General features: G+C 45.3%; 1 protein-coding gene across 1 annotated transcript in view; it reads left to right on the top strand.

Annotated features, from left to right (window-relative positions):
- The window catches only part of LOC138351716 (golgin subfamily A member 6-like protein 1), a 136,025-nt gene that overhangs the window by 96,172 nt on the left and 24,822 nt on the right, over window positions 1-15,031 (top strand). Inside the window, exon 4 of the mRNA XM_069303740.1 lies at window positions 1,972-2,052. Within this exon, the coding sequence (XP_069159841.1) occupies window positions 1,972-2,052 (81 nt within the window). The remainder of the gene's footprint in view (window positions 1-1,971; window positions 2,053-15,031) is intronic.

Here is a 15,031-nt window from a genome sequence, read left to right as displayed (position 1 = left end):
TAAATATATATATATATATATATATATATATATATATATATATATATATATATATATATATATATATATATATATATATATATATATATATATATATATATATTGCCTTCTTTGCCAAAGGACGGGAGGAGGGCATGCAAGACACGGCGAGGTTAATGACATTATTAACAGAAGCCTTACCACAGCCGGTTGTCCAGCAGAGAGAGAGCCCCGTTACCTAATGTCCCGCAACTCTGATGAGCCTGTCGGTCGCCCAGACGGAATTACGGTGAACCCCTGGAAGAATGGTAGACAGTTGGTGTGGGACTACACTTGCGTTTCAACTTTAGCCAATACCTATGTTGACTTCAGTGCTACACAAGCAGGAGGAGCTGCCAATCACCGGGAAGCGGCCAAGTCACGTAAATACAGAGACCTTGAGCACCACTACAATTTTGTCCCCATTGCCTCAGAGACACTTGGTGCCTGGGGTAAAAGTGCTGCTAGCTTTTTGAAGGAGTTGGGGTCTAACTTAATCGAAACAACTAGAGACCCTAGAGCTGCCAGTTTTCTTTTTCAGCGCCTTAGTGTGGCAATCCAGATAGGAAATGCTCACTGCATCCACGGTTCCTGCTCGCCATCTGAGGAGCTGGAGGAGCTGTTCAACTTGTGACAAGCAGCCTTGTACCCTGCATGTAATCAATATTGTAACTTTTTTTGTGTAATGACATTTTAAAATAAAGTTAGATAAATATACACACTTACCAAAAGAATAGGGGTGGTAGGAGAAGAAAATATCAAAGTGTTCAGTGAGGATCCACAAGGTCTTCTCTGAGTACTCTTTATTTTCTTCTCCGAGGCTATGGGTCCCTACATTTGCACCGGAGGTGGTACCCGTTCTAGGTTTCTTAAAATATATATATATATATATATATATATATATATATATATATATATATATATATATATATATATATATATATATATATATATATATATATATATATATATATATATATATATATATTATTAAATATGACCGAAAAAGTAAGATTAATAATTCTAACACGAATTTTCTCGATCTTTCGTACGTTTCTTTTCACTGTTAATGGTAATTCAAAAATCAATTCTCCAAAATTCATTTTTATTTCTAGTCTGATGCGACACTTTCGTTGACAGCGCGTTTCGTAAAACTTATTACATTTTCAAAGACTTTAGCTTACACATACACAACTGAATAGAACTTACGCATCTTCGATTTGTTTATATCTACATTTGAGTGAGGTGGATGGGGTGAGGTGGTATTAATAGGGTATTAAATTCCTAAACACAAGACAGAACACGAAACAATGGGTATTGAATGGAAGTGATTTGTAGAAAGCCTATTGGTCCATATTTCTTGATGCTTCTATTTTGGAGCGGAGTCTATAATGAGGTGATAGCCGAGGCTATGTCCGGTCGTGATGGTCAAGTGGATTAAGGCGTCTTGTACATACCAGTTGCGTTGCTCCTGGGAGTATGGGTTCGAGTCACTTCTGGGGTGTGAGTTTTCAGTTGCATATTGTCCTGGGGACCATTCAGGCTTGTTCGCATTTGTGTTCCTCACGTGTGCCCCAAAGAATGAGGTGATTTGGTAAAATGCTATGCCCAAGATTACTATCCGAGTGCCGGCGGTGGGGTGGTTCAAATAGCCTCGGCTATCACCTCATTATGTCCGGTCGTGATGGTCAAGTGGATTAAGGCGTCTTGTACATACCAGTTGCGTTGCTCCTGGGAGTATGGGTTCGAGCCACTTCTGGGGTGTGAGTTTTCAGTTATATATATATATATATATATATATATATATATATATATATATATATATATATATATATATATATATATATATTTTTTGTTCAAATTTGAATATGAAATAACTGGAGACAATTTTTTCTACAGTTGAAACAATGAACATCAGTTGAAGGAAACATTACAATGGTCTAATATTGGCAGGGAGACAACGCCCAAGGACTGTGCTGACCTGTACCGCCAGGGAGAGAGGCTGGATGGCGTCTACTTCATCAAACCTGACAGGTAATAGTATATCATCCAAACAATACCAGGTTAACCATCCAGGTCGTGCCAAGTTAATTATCCAGGTTGTGCCAGGTTAACTATCCAGGTCGGGCCAGGTCAACCATCCAAGTTTAGTGAGATCAACCATGCAGGTCGACAATCCAGGTCATGTTAGGTCGACAGTATAGGCCGTGTCAGGTTGACAGTACAGGCCGTGTCAGGTTGACAGTACACGCCGTGTCAGGTTGACAGTACAGGCCGTGTCAGGTTGACAGTACAGGCCGTGTCAGGTTGACAGTACAGGCCGTGTCAGGTTGACAGTACAGGCCGTGTCAGGTTGACAGCACAGGCCGTGTCAGGTCGACAGTACAGGCCGTGTCAGGTCGACAGTACAGGCCGTGTCAGGTCGACAGTACAGGCCGTGTCAGGTTGACAGTACAGGCCATGTCAGGTTGACAGTACAGGCCGTGTCAGGTTGACAGTACAGACCGTGTCAGGTCGACAGTACAGGCCATGTCAGGTTGACAGTACAGGCCGTGTCAGGTTGACAGTACAGGCCGTGTCAGGTCGAGAGTACAGGCCGTGTCAGGTTGACAGTACAGGTTGTGCCAGGTTGGCAGTAAAGGTCGAGCCAGGTCGACAGTTCAGGTCATGCCAGGTCATCCATCAAGGTCGTGCTAGGCCAACAAACAATATCATGCCAGGTCAATCATTGAGGTCGTACTTGGTCATCCATCAAGGTCGTGCTAGGCCAACAATCAGTGTCATGCCAGGTCAGTCATCAAGTTTGCGCCAGTTCAATCATTGAGGTCGTACCTGGTCATCCGTCAAGGTCGTGCTAGGCCAACAATCAATATCATCCTAGCAAACATAAAACGTTGTTTGACGTTTTTATTTGGTCTCAGAAAGGTGACTCTGTAACTATTTATATTAAGACGTCTTTTTAACATCAAATATGTGTGTGTGTGTTTTTTGTGAATGTATTCACCTAGTTGTGTTTGTGGGGGATGTGCTCTGCTCTTTCGGCCTGCCTCTCAACTCTCAATCAATCAACTGTTAATAACTACCAACTATTTTTTCCCCGCACACACACACACATACCCCCAGGAAGCAGCCTGTAACAGCTATCTAACTCCCAGGTACCTATGTACTGCTGGATAACAGGCGCATCAGGGTGAAAGATAATTACCATTTTATTTCTGTCATCATCAGGGATCGAACCCGGACCATAGGATTACGAGAACAGAGCGCTGTCCACTCAGCTATCAGGCCCCTCTCCTGATGTGTGTGTGTGTGTGTGTGTGTGTGTGTGTGTGTGTGTGTGTGTGTGTGTGTGTGTGTGTGTGTGTGTACTTACATAATTGTACTTACCTAATTTTGCTTGTGGGGGTTGAGCTCTGGCTCTTTGGTCCCGCCTCTCAACCGTCAATCAATAGGTGTACAGGTTCCTGAGCCTATTGGGCTCTATCATATCTATACTTGAATCTGTGTATGGAGTCAGCCTCCACCACATCCCTTCCTAATGCATTCCATATGTCTACTACTCTGACACTGAAAAATTCTTTCTAACGTCTCTATGGCTCATTTGGCCACTCAATTTCCACCTGTGTCCCCTAGTGCGTGTGCCCCTTGTGTTAAAAAGTCTGTCTTTATCTACCCTATCAATTCCTCTGAGAATCTTGTATGTGGTGATCAGGTCCCCTCTAACTCTTCTGTCTCCCAGTGACGTGATGTTTAATTCCCGTAGTCTCTCCTCGTAGCTCATACCCCTCAGTTCTGGTTCTAGTCTGGTGGCAAACCTTAGACCCTTTTCAGTTTAGTCTTATGCTGGACTAGATATGGACTCCATGCTGGAGCCGCATACTCCAGGATTGGCCTGACATATGTGGTATATAATGTTTTGAAAGATTCTTGACACAAGTTTCTGAAAACCGTTCTCATGTTAACCAACCTGGCATATGCCCCTCATGTTATCCTCCTGATATGAGCTTCAGGGGACATGTCTGGCCTGATATCAACCCCCAGGTCTTTCTCTCTCTCTGACTCTTGCAGGATTTCATCTCCCAAACTATACCTTGTATCTGGTCTCCTACTCCCTACCCCTATCTTCATTACATTACATTTGCTTGGATTAAACTCTAACAGCCATTTGTTCGACCATTCCTGCAGCTTGTCCAGGTCTTCTTGAAGCCTCAAGCTGTCCTCCTCTGTCTTAATCTTTCTCATAATTTTGGCGTCGTCAGAAAACATTGAGAGGAATGAGTCTATACCCTCTGGGAGATCATTTACGTATATCAGAAACAGGATAGGTCCAAGTACAGAGCCCTGTGGGACTCCACTGGTGACTTCACGCCAGTCTAAGGTCTCACCCCTCACTGTAACTCTCTGCTTCCTATTGTTTAGGTTCTCCCTTATCCACTGGAGCGCCCTACCAGTTACTCCTGCCTGTTTCTCTAGCTTATGCATCAACCTTTTATGGGGTACTGTGTCAAAGGCTTCCCAACAGTCCAAAAAAATGCAGTCCGCCCACCCTTCTCTTTCTTGTTTAATCTTTGTCACCTGATCGTAGAATTCTATCAATCCTGTAAGGCAAGATTTACCCTCCCTGAACCCATGTTGATGGGTTGTCACGAAGTCTCTTCTCTCCAGATATGTTACTAGGTTTTTTCTCACAATCTTCTCCATCACCTTGCATGGTATACAAGTTAAGGACACTGGCCTGTAGTTCAGTGCCTCTTGTCTGTCACACTTTTTGTACATTGGTTCTACATTAGCAGTCTTCCATATTTCTGGTAGGTCCCCCGTTTCCAGTGACCTACTATACACTATGGAGAGCGGTAGGCAAAGTGCTCCTGCACACTCTTTCAAGACCCATGGCGAGATTCCATCCGGCCCAACAGCTTTTCTCACATCCAGCTCCAATAGGTGCTTCTTGACCTCATCTCTTGTAATTTCGAACCTATCCAAGGTCACCTGGTTTGCTGCCACCTCTTCTAGCGCCGCTTCATCTCCCTGTTCTATTGTAAAGACCACCTGGAACCTTTTGTTGAGTTCTTCACACACACCTCTGTGTCATTCTCTGTGTACCTGTCCTCGCCCACCCTAAGTTTCATCACCTGTTCCTTCACTGTTGTCTTCCTCCTGATGTGACTGTGTAGTAGCTTGGGTTCGGTCTTGGCTTTATTAGCTATATCATTTTCATACCTTTTCTCAGCTGCTCTTCTCATACTGACATACTCGTTCCTGATTCTCTGGTATATCTCTCTACTTTCTGGTGTTCTGTTATTACGGAAGTTCCTCCATGCCCTTTTGTTCTGCTCCTTTGCTTTCATACATTCCTTATTAAACCACGGATTCTTCCTTTGCTTCTCTGTTTTTTCCTGTCGGGCTGGGACAAACCTGCTTACAGCCTCCTGACATTTTTGGGTGACATAGTCCATCATGTCTTGTACTGACTTGGTTCCGATTTCTGTGTCCCATAGGAATTATTCATTTCCTCATAGTTTCCCTTTCGGTACGCCAGCCCTTTGGTTCCCAGTTCTTTTTTGGGGGTGATAATTCCCAGCTCAACCAGGTACTCAAAGCTCAATACACTATGATCACTCATTCCCAAGGGGGCTTCCAACTTAACTTCCCTTATATCCGACTCATTTAGGGTAAATATCAGATCAAGCAAGGCTGGTTCATCCCCTCCTCTCATATCTTGTCAGTCCCTTGACGTGTTGACTTAGAAAGTTTCTTGATGCCACATCCAGCAGCTTAGCTCTCCATGTGTCTGGGCCTCCATGTGGGTCTCTGTTCCCCAAATCTATCTTCCCATGGTTGAAGTCTCCCATGATTAGAAGTCTGGATCCGTTCCTGCTAGCCACAGAAGCTGCTCTCTCTATTATATTGATGGTGGCCAAGTTGTTTCTATCATATTCCTGTCTGGGTCTTCTGTCGTTTGGTGGGGGGTTATATATGACTACTATTATAATTTTCTGTCCTCCAGTTGCTATGGTGCCTGAAATGTAGTCACTGAAACCTTCACAGTTCTGAATTACCATCTCTTCGAAACTCCAACCTTCTCTTAGTAGCAGAGCTACACCACCTCCTCCTCTCCCTTCTCTCTCTTTCCTCACTACATAGTAGCCCTGTGGAAACACTGCGTTTGTTATGATTTTCGTTAACTTTGTTTCTGTGAGTGCAATTATGTCTGGGTTTTCTTCTAGTGCCCATTCTCCAAGTTCACTTGTTTTATTTGAAATCCCATCTATGTTAGTGTACATCGCCTTGAAGCTCACTTTCTTTTGTTCATTTTTATGTCCCTTTCTTAACAAGCATTCTGCTGGTGTGGGAAGCTGTTCCGTGGGTGAGAGGATCTGTGAGGTGGTTTGCAGGGTCTCAGAGGATTTTGGGGTGGGGGGTGGGGGTTTAAGGGAAGGGGGGACAGGTAGGGTGTGGGTTAAGGAGGTAGGGGGGACATGGAGGATACGCAGTGAGGGGGGAGGAGGGATAGGGAGGGTATGGGATGAAGGGGGAGGGGGGACAGGGGGAAAAAGGTGGGAGGGGGGACATGATGGGAATGGGGAAGGGGTGTCAGGGTCAGAATGGGGTGGGGTGGGAGGAAGGGTTGGGTGGGGGCAGGTAGGGTGAGGGGAAGGAAGGGTTTCTATGCAGAGGGGGGAGGTGGTGTTGCCCTCCCCTCTGGTGTTGCTGGGATGCTGGTTTTGGGTTCTCCTCTTATCTCTGGGACTGTTGTGATGAGGGCTGTGATTTCCTGGTTTGCTCCTCTCTCCCTGCGCTTCCTCCTTGCCTCTGCTGCCCTGGCTCTCTCCTTCTTCGTCCTGTCCCTCTGCAGGAATACTTTTTTGTATCCCTCCATATGCTGCAGACGACTCTTCCTTTCGAGAATGTCCTCCTTCGTGGTTTCGTTTGTAAACACCACCTTTACAAGTCGGTTTCTGTCCTCGTTGTACCAGCCCAACCTGAAAACCTTCTCTATGTTATGTACAGCCCCTTCCACCTGTAACCCCTTCAGTAGAAAATGTACTGCCTCTCTATCCTTGCCATTCCATTCTTGCCTGTTGGATCCTTCCTGTTCTTTGATGCCTACAACTACCACTGATCTTTTCCTCTCCAGCAGTTGAGTGGTGCACCTTGCTGCTTCCTGTGAGGTAGCTGCTTGCATCGCTACCTCCCTCACTGTGTCCATGGCTTCTGAGCTCTTTTTCACGCTTTCACACGCTCTTCTGAGCGTGTGTGTGTGTGTGTGTGTGTGTGTACTCACCTAGTTGTACTCACCTAGTTGTGCTTGCGGGGGTTGACTCTGGCTCTTTGGTCCCGCCTCTCAACTGTCAATCAACAGGTGTACAGGTTCCTGAGCCTATTGGGCTCTATCATATCTACACTTGAAACTCTGTATGGAGTCAGCCTCCACCACATCACTTCCTAATGCATTCCATTTGTCAACCACTCTGACACTAAAAAAGTTCTTTCTAATATCTCTGTGGCTTATTTGGGCACTCAGTTTCCACCTGTGTCCCCTAGTGCGTGTGCCCCTTGTGTTAAACAGCCTGTCTTTATCAACCCTGTCAATTTCCTTGAGGATCTTGAATGTGGTGATCATGTCCCCCCTAACTCTTCTGTCTTCCAACGAAGTGAGGTTTAATTCCCGTAGTCTCACCTCGTAGCTCATACCTCTCAGCTCGGGTACTACTCTGGTGGCAAACCTTTGAACCTTTTCCATTTTAGTCTTATGCTGGACTAGATATGGACTCCATGCTGGAGCCGCATACTCCAGGATTGGTCTGACATATGTGGTATATAATGTTCTGAAAGATTCTTGACACAAGTTTCTGAAAACCGTTCTCATGTTAGCCAACCTGGCATATGCCGCTCATGTTATCCTCCTGATATGAGCTTCAGGGGACATGTCTGGCCTGATATCAACCCCCAGGTCTTTCTCTCTCTCTGACTCTTGCAGGATTTCATCTCCCAAACTATACCTTGTATCTGGTCTCCTGCTCCCTACCCCTATCTTCATTACATTACATTTGCTTGGATTAAACTCTAACAGCCATTTGTTCGACCATTCCTGCAGCTTGTCCAGGTCTTCTTGAAGCCTCAAGCTGTCCTCCTCTGTCTTAATCCTTCTCATAATTTTGGCGTCGTCAGCAAACATTGTGTGTGTGTGTGTGTGTGTGTGTGTGTGTGTGTGTGTGTGTGTGTGTGTGTGTGTGTGTGTGTGTGTGTGTGTGTGTGTGTGTGGGTGTGTGTGTGTGTGTGTGTGTGTGTGTGTGTGTGTGTGTGTGTGTGTGTGTGTGTGTGAGTGTGTGTGTGTGTGCAGGCACCTAGTTGCATTCACCAAGTTGTCCTTGTGGGGATTGAGCTCTGCTCTTTTGGCCCGCCTCTCAACTGTCACTAACTACTACTAATTTTTTAACACACATACACACACACACACACACACACACACAGGAAGTAGCCCATAACAGCTGTCTAACTCCCGGGCACCTATTTACTGCTAGGTAACATGGGTATCAGTGTGAAAAAAAAACGAAATTACGTGTGCAGCGTGCTGTCCACTCAGCCACCAATGCCCTTCGATGTGTGTGTGTGTGTGTGTGTGTGTGTGTGTGTGTGTGTGTGTGTGTGTGTGTGTGTGTGTGTGTGTGTGTGTGTGTGTGTGTGTGTGTGTATGTGTGTGTGTGTGTGTGTGTACTCACCTAGTTGTGTTTGCTGGGGTTGAGCTCTGTCTCAACTGGTCCCGCCTCTCAACCGTCAATCAACTGATGTACAGATTCCTGAGCCTATCGGGCTCTATCATATCTACACTTGAAACTTTGTATGGAGTCAGCCTCCACCACATCACTTGATAATGCATTCCATTTGTCCACCACTCTGACACTAAAAAAGTTCTTTCTAATATCTCTGTGGCTCATTTGGGCACTCAGTTTCCACCTGTGTCCCCTTGTACGTGTTCCCCTTGTGTTAAATAGACTGTCTTTATCTACCCTATCAATTCCCTTCAGAATCTTGAATGTGGTGATCATGTCCCCCCTAACTCTTCTGTCTTCCAGCGAAGTGAGGTTTAATTCCCGTAGTCTCTCCTCGTAGCTCATACCTCTCAGCTCGGGTACTAGTCTGGTGGCAAACCTTTGAACCTTTTCCAGTTTAGTCTTATCCTTGACTAGATATGGACTCCATGCTGGGGCTGCATACTCCAGGATTGGCCTGACATATGTGGTATACAAAGTTCTGAATGATTCTTTACACAAGTTTCTGAATGCCGTTCGTATGTTTGCCAGCCTCGCATATGCCGCTGATGTTATCCGCTTGATATGTGCTGCAGGAGACAGGTCTGGCGTGATATCAACCCCCAAGTCTTTTTCCTTCTCTGACTCCTGAAGAATTTCCTCTCCCAGATGATACCTTGTATCTGGCCTCCTGCTCCCTACACCTATCTTCATTACATTACATTTGGTTGGGTTAAACTCTAACAACCATTTGTTCGACCATTCCTTCAGCTTGTCTAGGTCTTCTTGAAGCCTCAAACAGTCCTCTTCTGTTTTAATCCTTCTCGTAATTTTAGCATCGTCCGCAAACATTGAGAGAAATGAATCGATACCCTCTGGGAGATCATTTACATATATCAGAAACAAGATAGGACCGAGTACAGAGCCCTGTGGGACTCCACTGGTGACTTCACGCCAATCGGAGGTCTCATCCCTCACCGTAACTCTCTGATTCCTATTGCTTAGATACTCCCTTATCCACTGGAGCACCTTACCAGCTACACCTGCCCCTCTCTCCAGCTTATGTACCAGCCTCTTATGCGGTACTGTGTCAAAGGCTTTCCGACAATCCAAGAAAATGCAGTCCGCCCAGCCCTCTCTTTCCTGCTTAATCTTTGTCACCTGATCGTAGAATTCTATCAAGCCTGTAAGGCAAGATTTACCCTCCCTGAACCCATGTTGGCGATTTGTCACGAAGTCCCTTCTCTCCAGATGTGTTACCAGGTTTTTTCTCACGATCTTCTCCATCACCTTGCATGGTATATAAGTCAAGGACACTGGCCTGTAGTTCAGTGCCTCTTGCCTGTCGCCCTTTTTGGATATTGGGACCACATTCGCCGTCTTCCATATTTCTGGTAGGTCTCCCGTCTCCAGTGACTTACTATACACTATGGAGAGTGGCAAGCAAAGTGCCTCTGCACACTCTTTCAGTATCCATGGTGAGATCCCATCTGGACCAAGAGCCTTTCTAACATCCAGATCCAGCAGGTGTCTCTTCACCTCCTCTCTCGTAATTTCGAACTCTTCCAAGGCCGCCTGGTTTACTTCCCTCTCTCCTAGCACAGTGACCTCACCTTGTTCTATTGTGAAGACCTCCTGGAACCTCTTGTTTAGTTCTTCACACACCTCTCTGTCATTCTCTGTATACCTGTCATCGCCTGTTCGAAGTTTCAATACCTGTTCTTTCGCTGTTGTTTTCCTTCTGATGTGACTGTGGAGTAGCTTTGGTTCGGTCTTGGCTTTGTTTGCTATATCATTTTCAAAACTTTTCTCTGCTTCTCTTCTCCCCCTGACGTACTCATTCCTGGTTTTCTGGTATCTCTCTCTGCTTTCTGGTGTTCTGTTATTACGGAAGTTCCTCCACGCCCTTTTGTTAAGTTTCTTCGCTTCCATACATGCCCTATTATACCATGAATTCTTCTGTTGCTTCTCGGATTTTTCCCTTTGGGCCGGGATGAACCTGTTTACTGCCTCCTGACACTTTTGGGTAACATAGTCCATCAAACCCTGTACAGACTTATCTCTGAGGTCTGTGTCCCAGAGGTATTTCACTTAGAAAACTTCTCATCTGTTCATAATTTCCCTTTCGGTATGCCAGCCTTTTGATTCCTAGTTCTTTTTTTGGGGAGATAAGTCCTAGTTCTACCAGGTACTCAAAGTTCAATACACTGTGGTCACTCATTCCCAAGGGCGCTTCCATCTTAACTTCTCTTATATCCCACTCATTTAGGGTAAATATCAAATCAAGTATTGCTGTTTCATCTTCTCCTCTCATTCTTGTTGGTTCTTTGATGTGCTGGCTTAGAAAGTTTCCGTACAGTACAGGCCATGTCAGGTTGACAGTACAGGCCGTGTCAGGTTGACAGTACAGGCCGTGTCAGGTCGAGAGTACAGGCCGTGTCAGGTTGACAGTACAGGTTGTGCCAGGTTGGCAGTAAAGGTCGAGCCAGGTCGACAGTTCAGGTCATGCCAGGTCATCCATCAAGGTCGTGCTAGGCCAACAAACAATATCATGCCAGGTCAATCATTGAGGTCGTACTTGGTCATCCATCAAGGTCGTGCTAGGCCAACAATCAGTGTCATGCCAGGTCAGTCATCAAGTTTGCGCCAGTTCAATCATTGAGGTCGTACCTGGTCATCCGTCAAGGTCGTGCTAGGCCAACAATCAATATCATCCTAGCAAACATAAAACGTTGTTTGACGTTTTTATTTGGTCTCAGAAAGGTGACTCTGTAACTATTTATATTAAGACGTCTTTTTAACATCAAATATGTGTGTGTGTGTTTTTTGTGAATGTATTCACCTAGTTGTGTTTGTGGGGGATGTGCTCTGCTCTTTCGGCCTGCCTCTCAACTCTCAATCAATCAACTGTTAATAACTACCAACTATTTTTTCCCCGCACACACACACACATACCCCCAGGAAGCAGCCTGTAACAGCTATCTAACTCCCAGGTACCTATGTACTGCTGGATAACAGGCGCATCAGGGTGAAAGATAATTACCATTTTTATTCTGCCATCATCAGGGATCGAACCCGGACCATAGGATTACGGTAACAGAGCGCTGTCCACTCAGCTATCAGGCCCCTCTCCTGATGTGTGTGTGTGTGTGTGTGTGTGTGTGTGTGTGTGTGTGTGTGTGTACTTACATAATTGTACTTACCTAATTTTGCTTGTGGGGGTTGAGCTCTGGCTCTTTGGTCCCGCCTCTCAACCGTCAATCAACAGGTGTACAGGTTCCTGAGCCTATTGGGCTCTATCATATCTATACTTGAATCTGTGTATGGAGTCAGCCTCCACCACATCCCTTCCTAATGCATTCCATATGTCTACTACTCTGACACTGAAAAATTCTTTCTAACGTCTCTATGGCTCATTTGGCCACTCAATTTCCACCTGTGTCCCCTAGTGCGTGTGCCCCTTGTGTTAAAAAGTCTGTCTTTATCTACCCTATCAATTCCTCTGAGAATCTTGTATGTGGTGATCAGGTCCCCTCTAACTCTTCTGTCTCCCAGTGACGTGATGTTTAATTCCCGTAGTCTCTCCTCGTAGCTCATACCCCTCAGTTCTGGTTCTAGTCTGGTGGCAAACCTTAGACCCTTTTCAGTTTAGTCTTATGCTGGACTAGATATGGACTCCATGCTGGAGCCGCATACTCCAGGATTGGCCTGACATATGTGGTATATAATGTTTTGAAAGATTCTTGAAACAAGTTTCTGAAAACCGTTCTCATGTTAACCAACCTGGCATATGCCGCTCATGTTATCCTCCTGATATGAGCTTCAGGGGACATGTCTGGCCTGATATCAACCCCCAGGTCTTTCTCTCTCTCTGACTCTTGCAGGATTTCATCTCCCAAACTATACCTTGTATCTGGTCTCCTGCTCCCTACCCCTATCTTCATTACATTACATTTGCTTGGATTAAACTCTAACAGCCATTTGTTCGACCATTCCTGCAGCTTGTCCAGGTCTTCTTGAAGCCTCAAGCTGTCCTCCTCTGTCTTAATCTTTCTCATAATTTTGGCGTCGTCAGCAAACATTGAGAGGAATGAGTCTATACCCTCTGGGAGATCATTTACGTATATCAGAAACAGGATAGGTCCAAGTACAGAGCCCTGTGGGACTCCACTGGTGACTTCACGCCAGTCTAAGGTCTCACCCCTCACTGTAACTCTCTGCTTCCTATTGTTTAGGTTCTCCCTTATCCACTGGAGCGCCCTACCAGTTACTCCTGCCTGTTTCTCTAGCTTATGCATCAACCTTTTATGGGGTACTGTGTCAAAGGCTTCCCAACAGTCCAAAAAAATGCAGTCCGCCCACCCTTCTCTTTCTTGTTTAATCTTTGTCACCTGATCGTAGAATTCTATCAATCCTGTAAGGCAAGATTTACCCTCCCTGAACCCATGTTGATGGGTTGTCACGAAGTCACTTCTCTCCAGATATGTTACTAGGTTTTTTCTCACAATCTTCTCCATCACCTTGCATGGTATACAAGTTAAGGACACTGACCTGTAATTCAGTGCCTCTTGTCTGTCACACTTTTTGTACATTGGTTCTACATTAGCAGTCTTCCATATTTCTGGTAGGTCCCCCGTTTCCAGTGACCTACTATACACTATGGAGAGCGGTAGGCAAAGTGCTCCTGCACACTCTTTCAAGACCCATGGCGAGATTCCATCCGGCCCAACAGCTTTTCTCACATCCAGCTCCAATAGGTGCTTCTTGACCTCATCTCTTGTAATTTCGAACCTATCCAAGGTCACCTGGTTTGCTGCCACCTCTTCTAGCGCCGCTACATCTCCCTGTTCTATTGTAAAGACCACCTGGAATCTTTTGTTGAGTTCTTCACACACACCTCTTTGTCATTCTCTGTGTACCTGTCCTCGCCCACCCTAAGTTTCATCACCTGTTCCTTCACTGTTGTCTTCCTCCTGATGTGACTGTGTAGTAGCTTGGGTTCGGTCTTGGCTTTATTAGCTATATCATTTTCATACCTTTTCTCAGCTGCTCTTCTCATACTGACATACTCGTTCCTGATTCTCTGGTATATCTCTCTACTTTCTGGTGTTCTGTTATTACGGAAGTTCCTCCATGCCCTTTTGTTCTGCTCCTTTGCTTTCATACATTCCTTATTAAACCACGGATTCTTCCTTTGCTTCTCTGTTTTTTCCTGTCGGGCTGGGACAAACCTGCTTACAGCCTCCTGACATTTTTGGGTGACATAGTCCATCATGTCTTGTACGGACTTGGTTCCGATTTCTGTGTCCCATAGGAATTATTCATTTCCTCATAGTTTTCCTTTCGGTACGCCAGCCCTTTGGTTCCCAGTTCTTTTTTGGGGGTGATAATTCCCAGCTCAACCAGGTACTCAAAGCTCAATACACTATGATCACTCATTCCCAAGGGGGCTTCCAACTTAACTTCCCTTATATCCGACTCATTTAGGGTAAATATCAGATCAAGCAAGGCTGGTTCATCCCCTCCTCTCATATCTTGTCAGTCCCTTGACGTGTTGACTTAGAAAGTTTCTTGATGCCACATCCAGCAGCTTAGCTCTCCATGTGTCTGGGCCTCCATGTGGGTCTCTGTTCCCCCAATCTATCTTCCCATGGTTGAAGTCTCCCATGATTAGAAGTCTGGATCCGTTCCTGCTAGCCACAGAAGCTGCTCTCTCTATTATATTGATGGTGGCCAAGTTGTTTCTATCATATTCCTGTCTGGGTCTTCTGTCGTTTGGTGGGGGGTTATATATGACTACTATTATAATTTTCTGTCCTCCAGTTGCTATGGTGCCTGAAATGTAGTCACTGAAACCTTCACAGTTCTGAATTACCATCTCTTCGAAACTCCAACCTTCTCTTAGTAGCAGAGCTACACCACCTCCTCCTCTCCCTTCTCTCTCTTTCCTCACTACATAGTAGCCCTGTGGAAACACTGCGTTTGTTATGATTTTCGTTAACTTTGTTTCTGTGAGTGCAATTATGTCTGGGTTTTCTTCTAGTGCCCATTCTCCAAGTTCACTTGTTTTATTTGAAATCCCATCTATGTTAGTGTACATCGCCTTGAAGCTCACTTTCTTTTGTTCATTTTTATGTCCCTTTCTTAACAAGCATTCTGCTGGTGTGGGAAGCTGTTCCGTGGGTGAGAGGATCTGTGAGGTGGTTTGCAGGGTCTCAGAGGATTTTGGGGTGGGGGGTGGGGGTTTAAGGGAAGGGGGG

This window comes from Procambarus clarkii, chromosome 50 (assembly GCF_040958095.1).
Source record: "Procambarus clarkii isolate CNS0578487 chromosome 50, FALCON_Pclarkii_2.0, whole genome shotgun sequence".
NCBI classification, from domain to species: Eukaryota; Metazoa; Arthropoda; class Malacostraca; order Decapoda; family Cambaridae; genus Procambarus; species Procambarus clarkii.
Note: the sequence above shows the minus strand (reverse complement) of the source record. Positions and strands in the feature narration are given on the sequence as shown.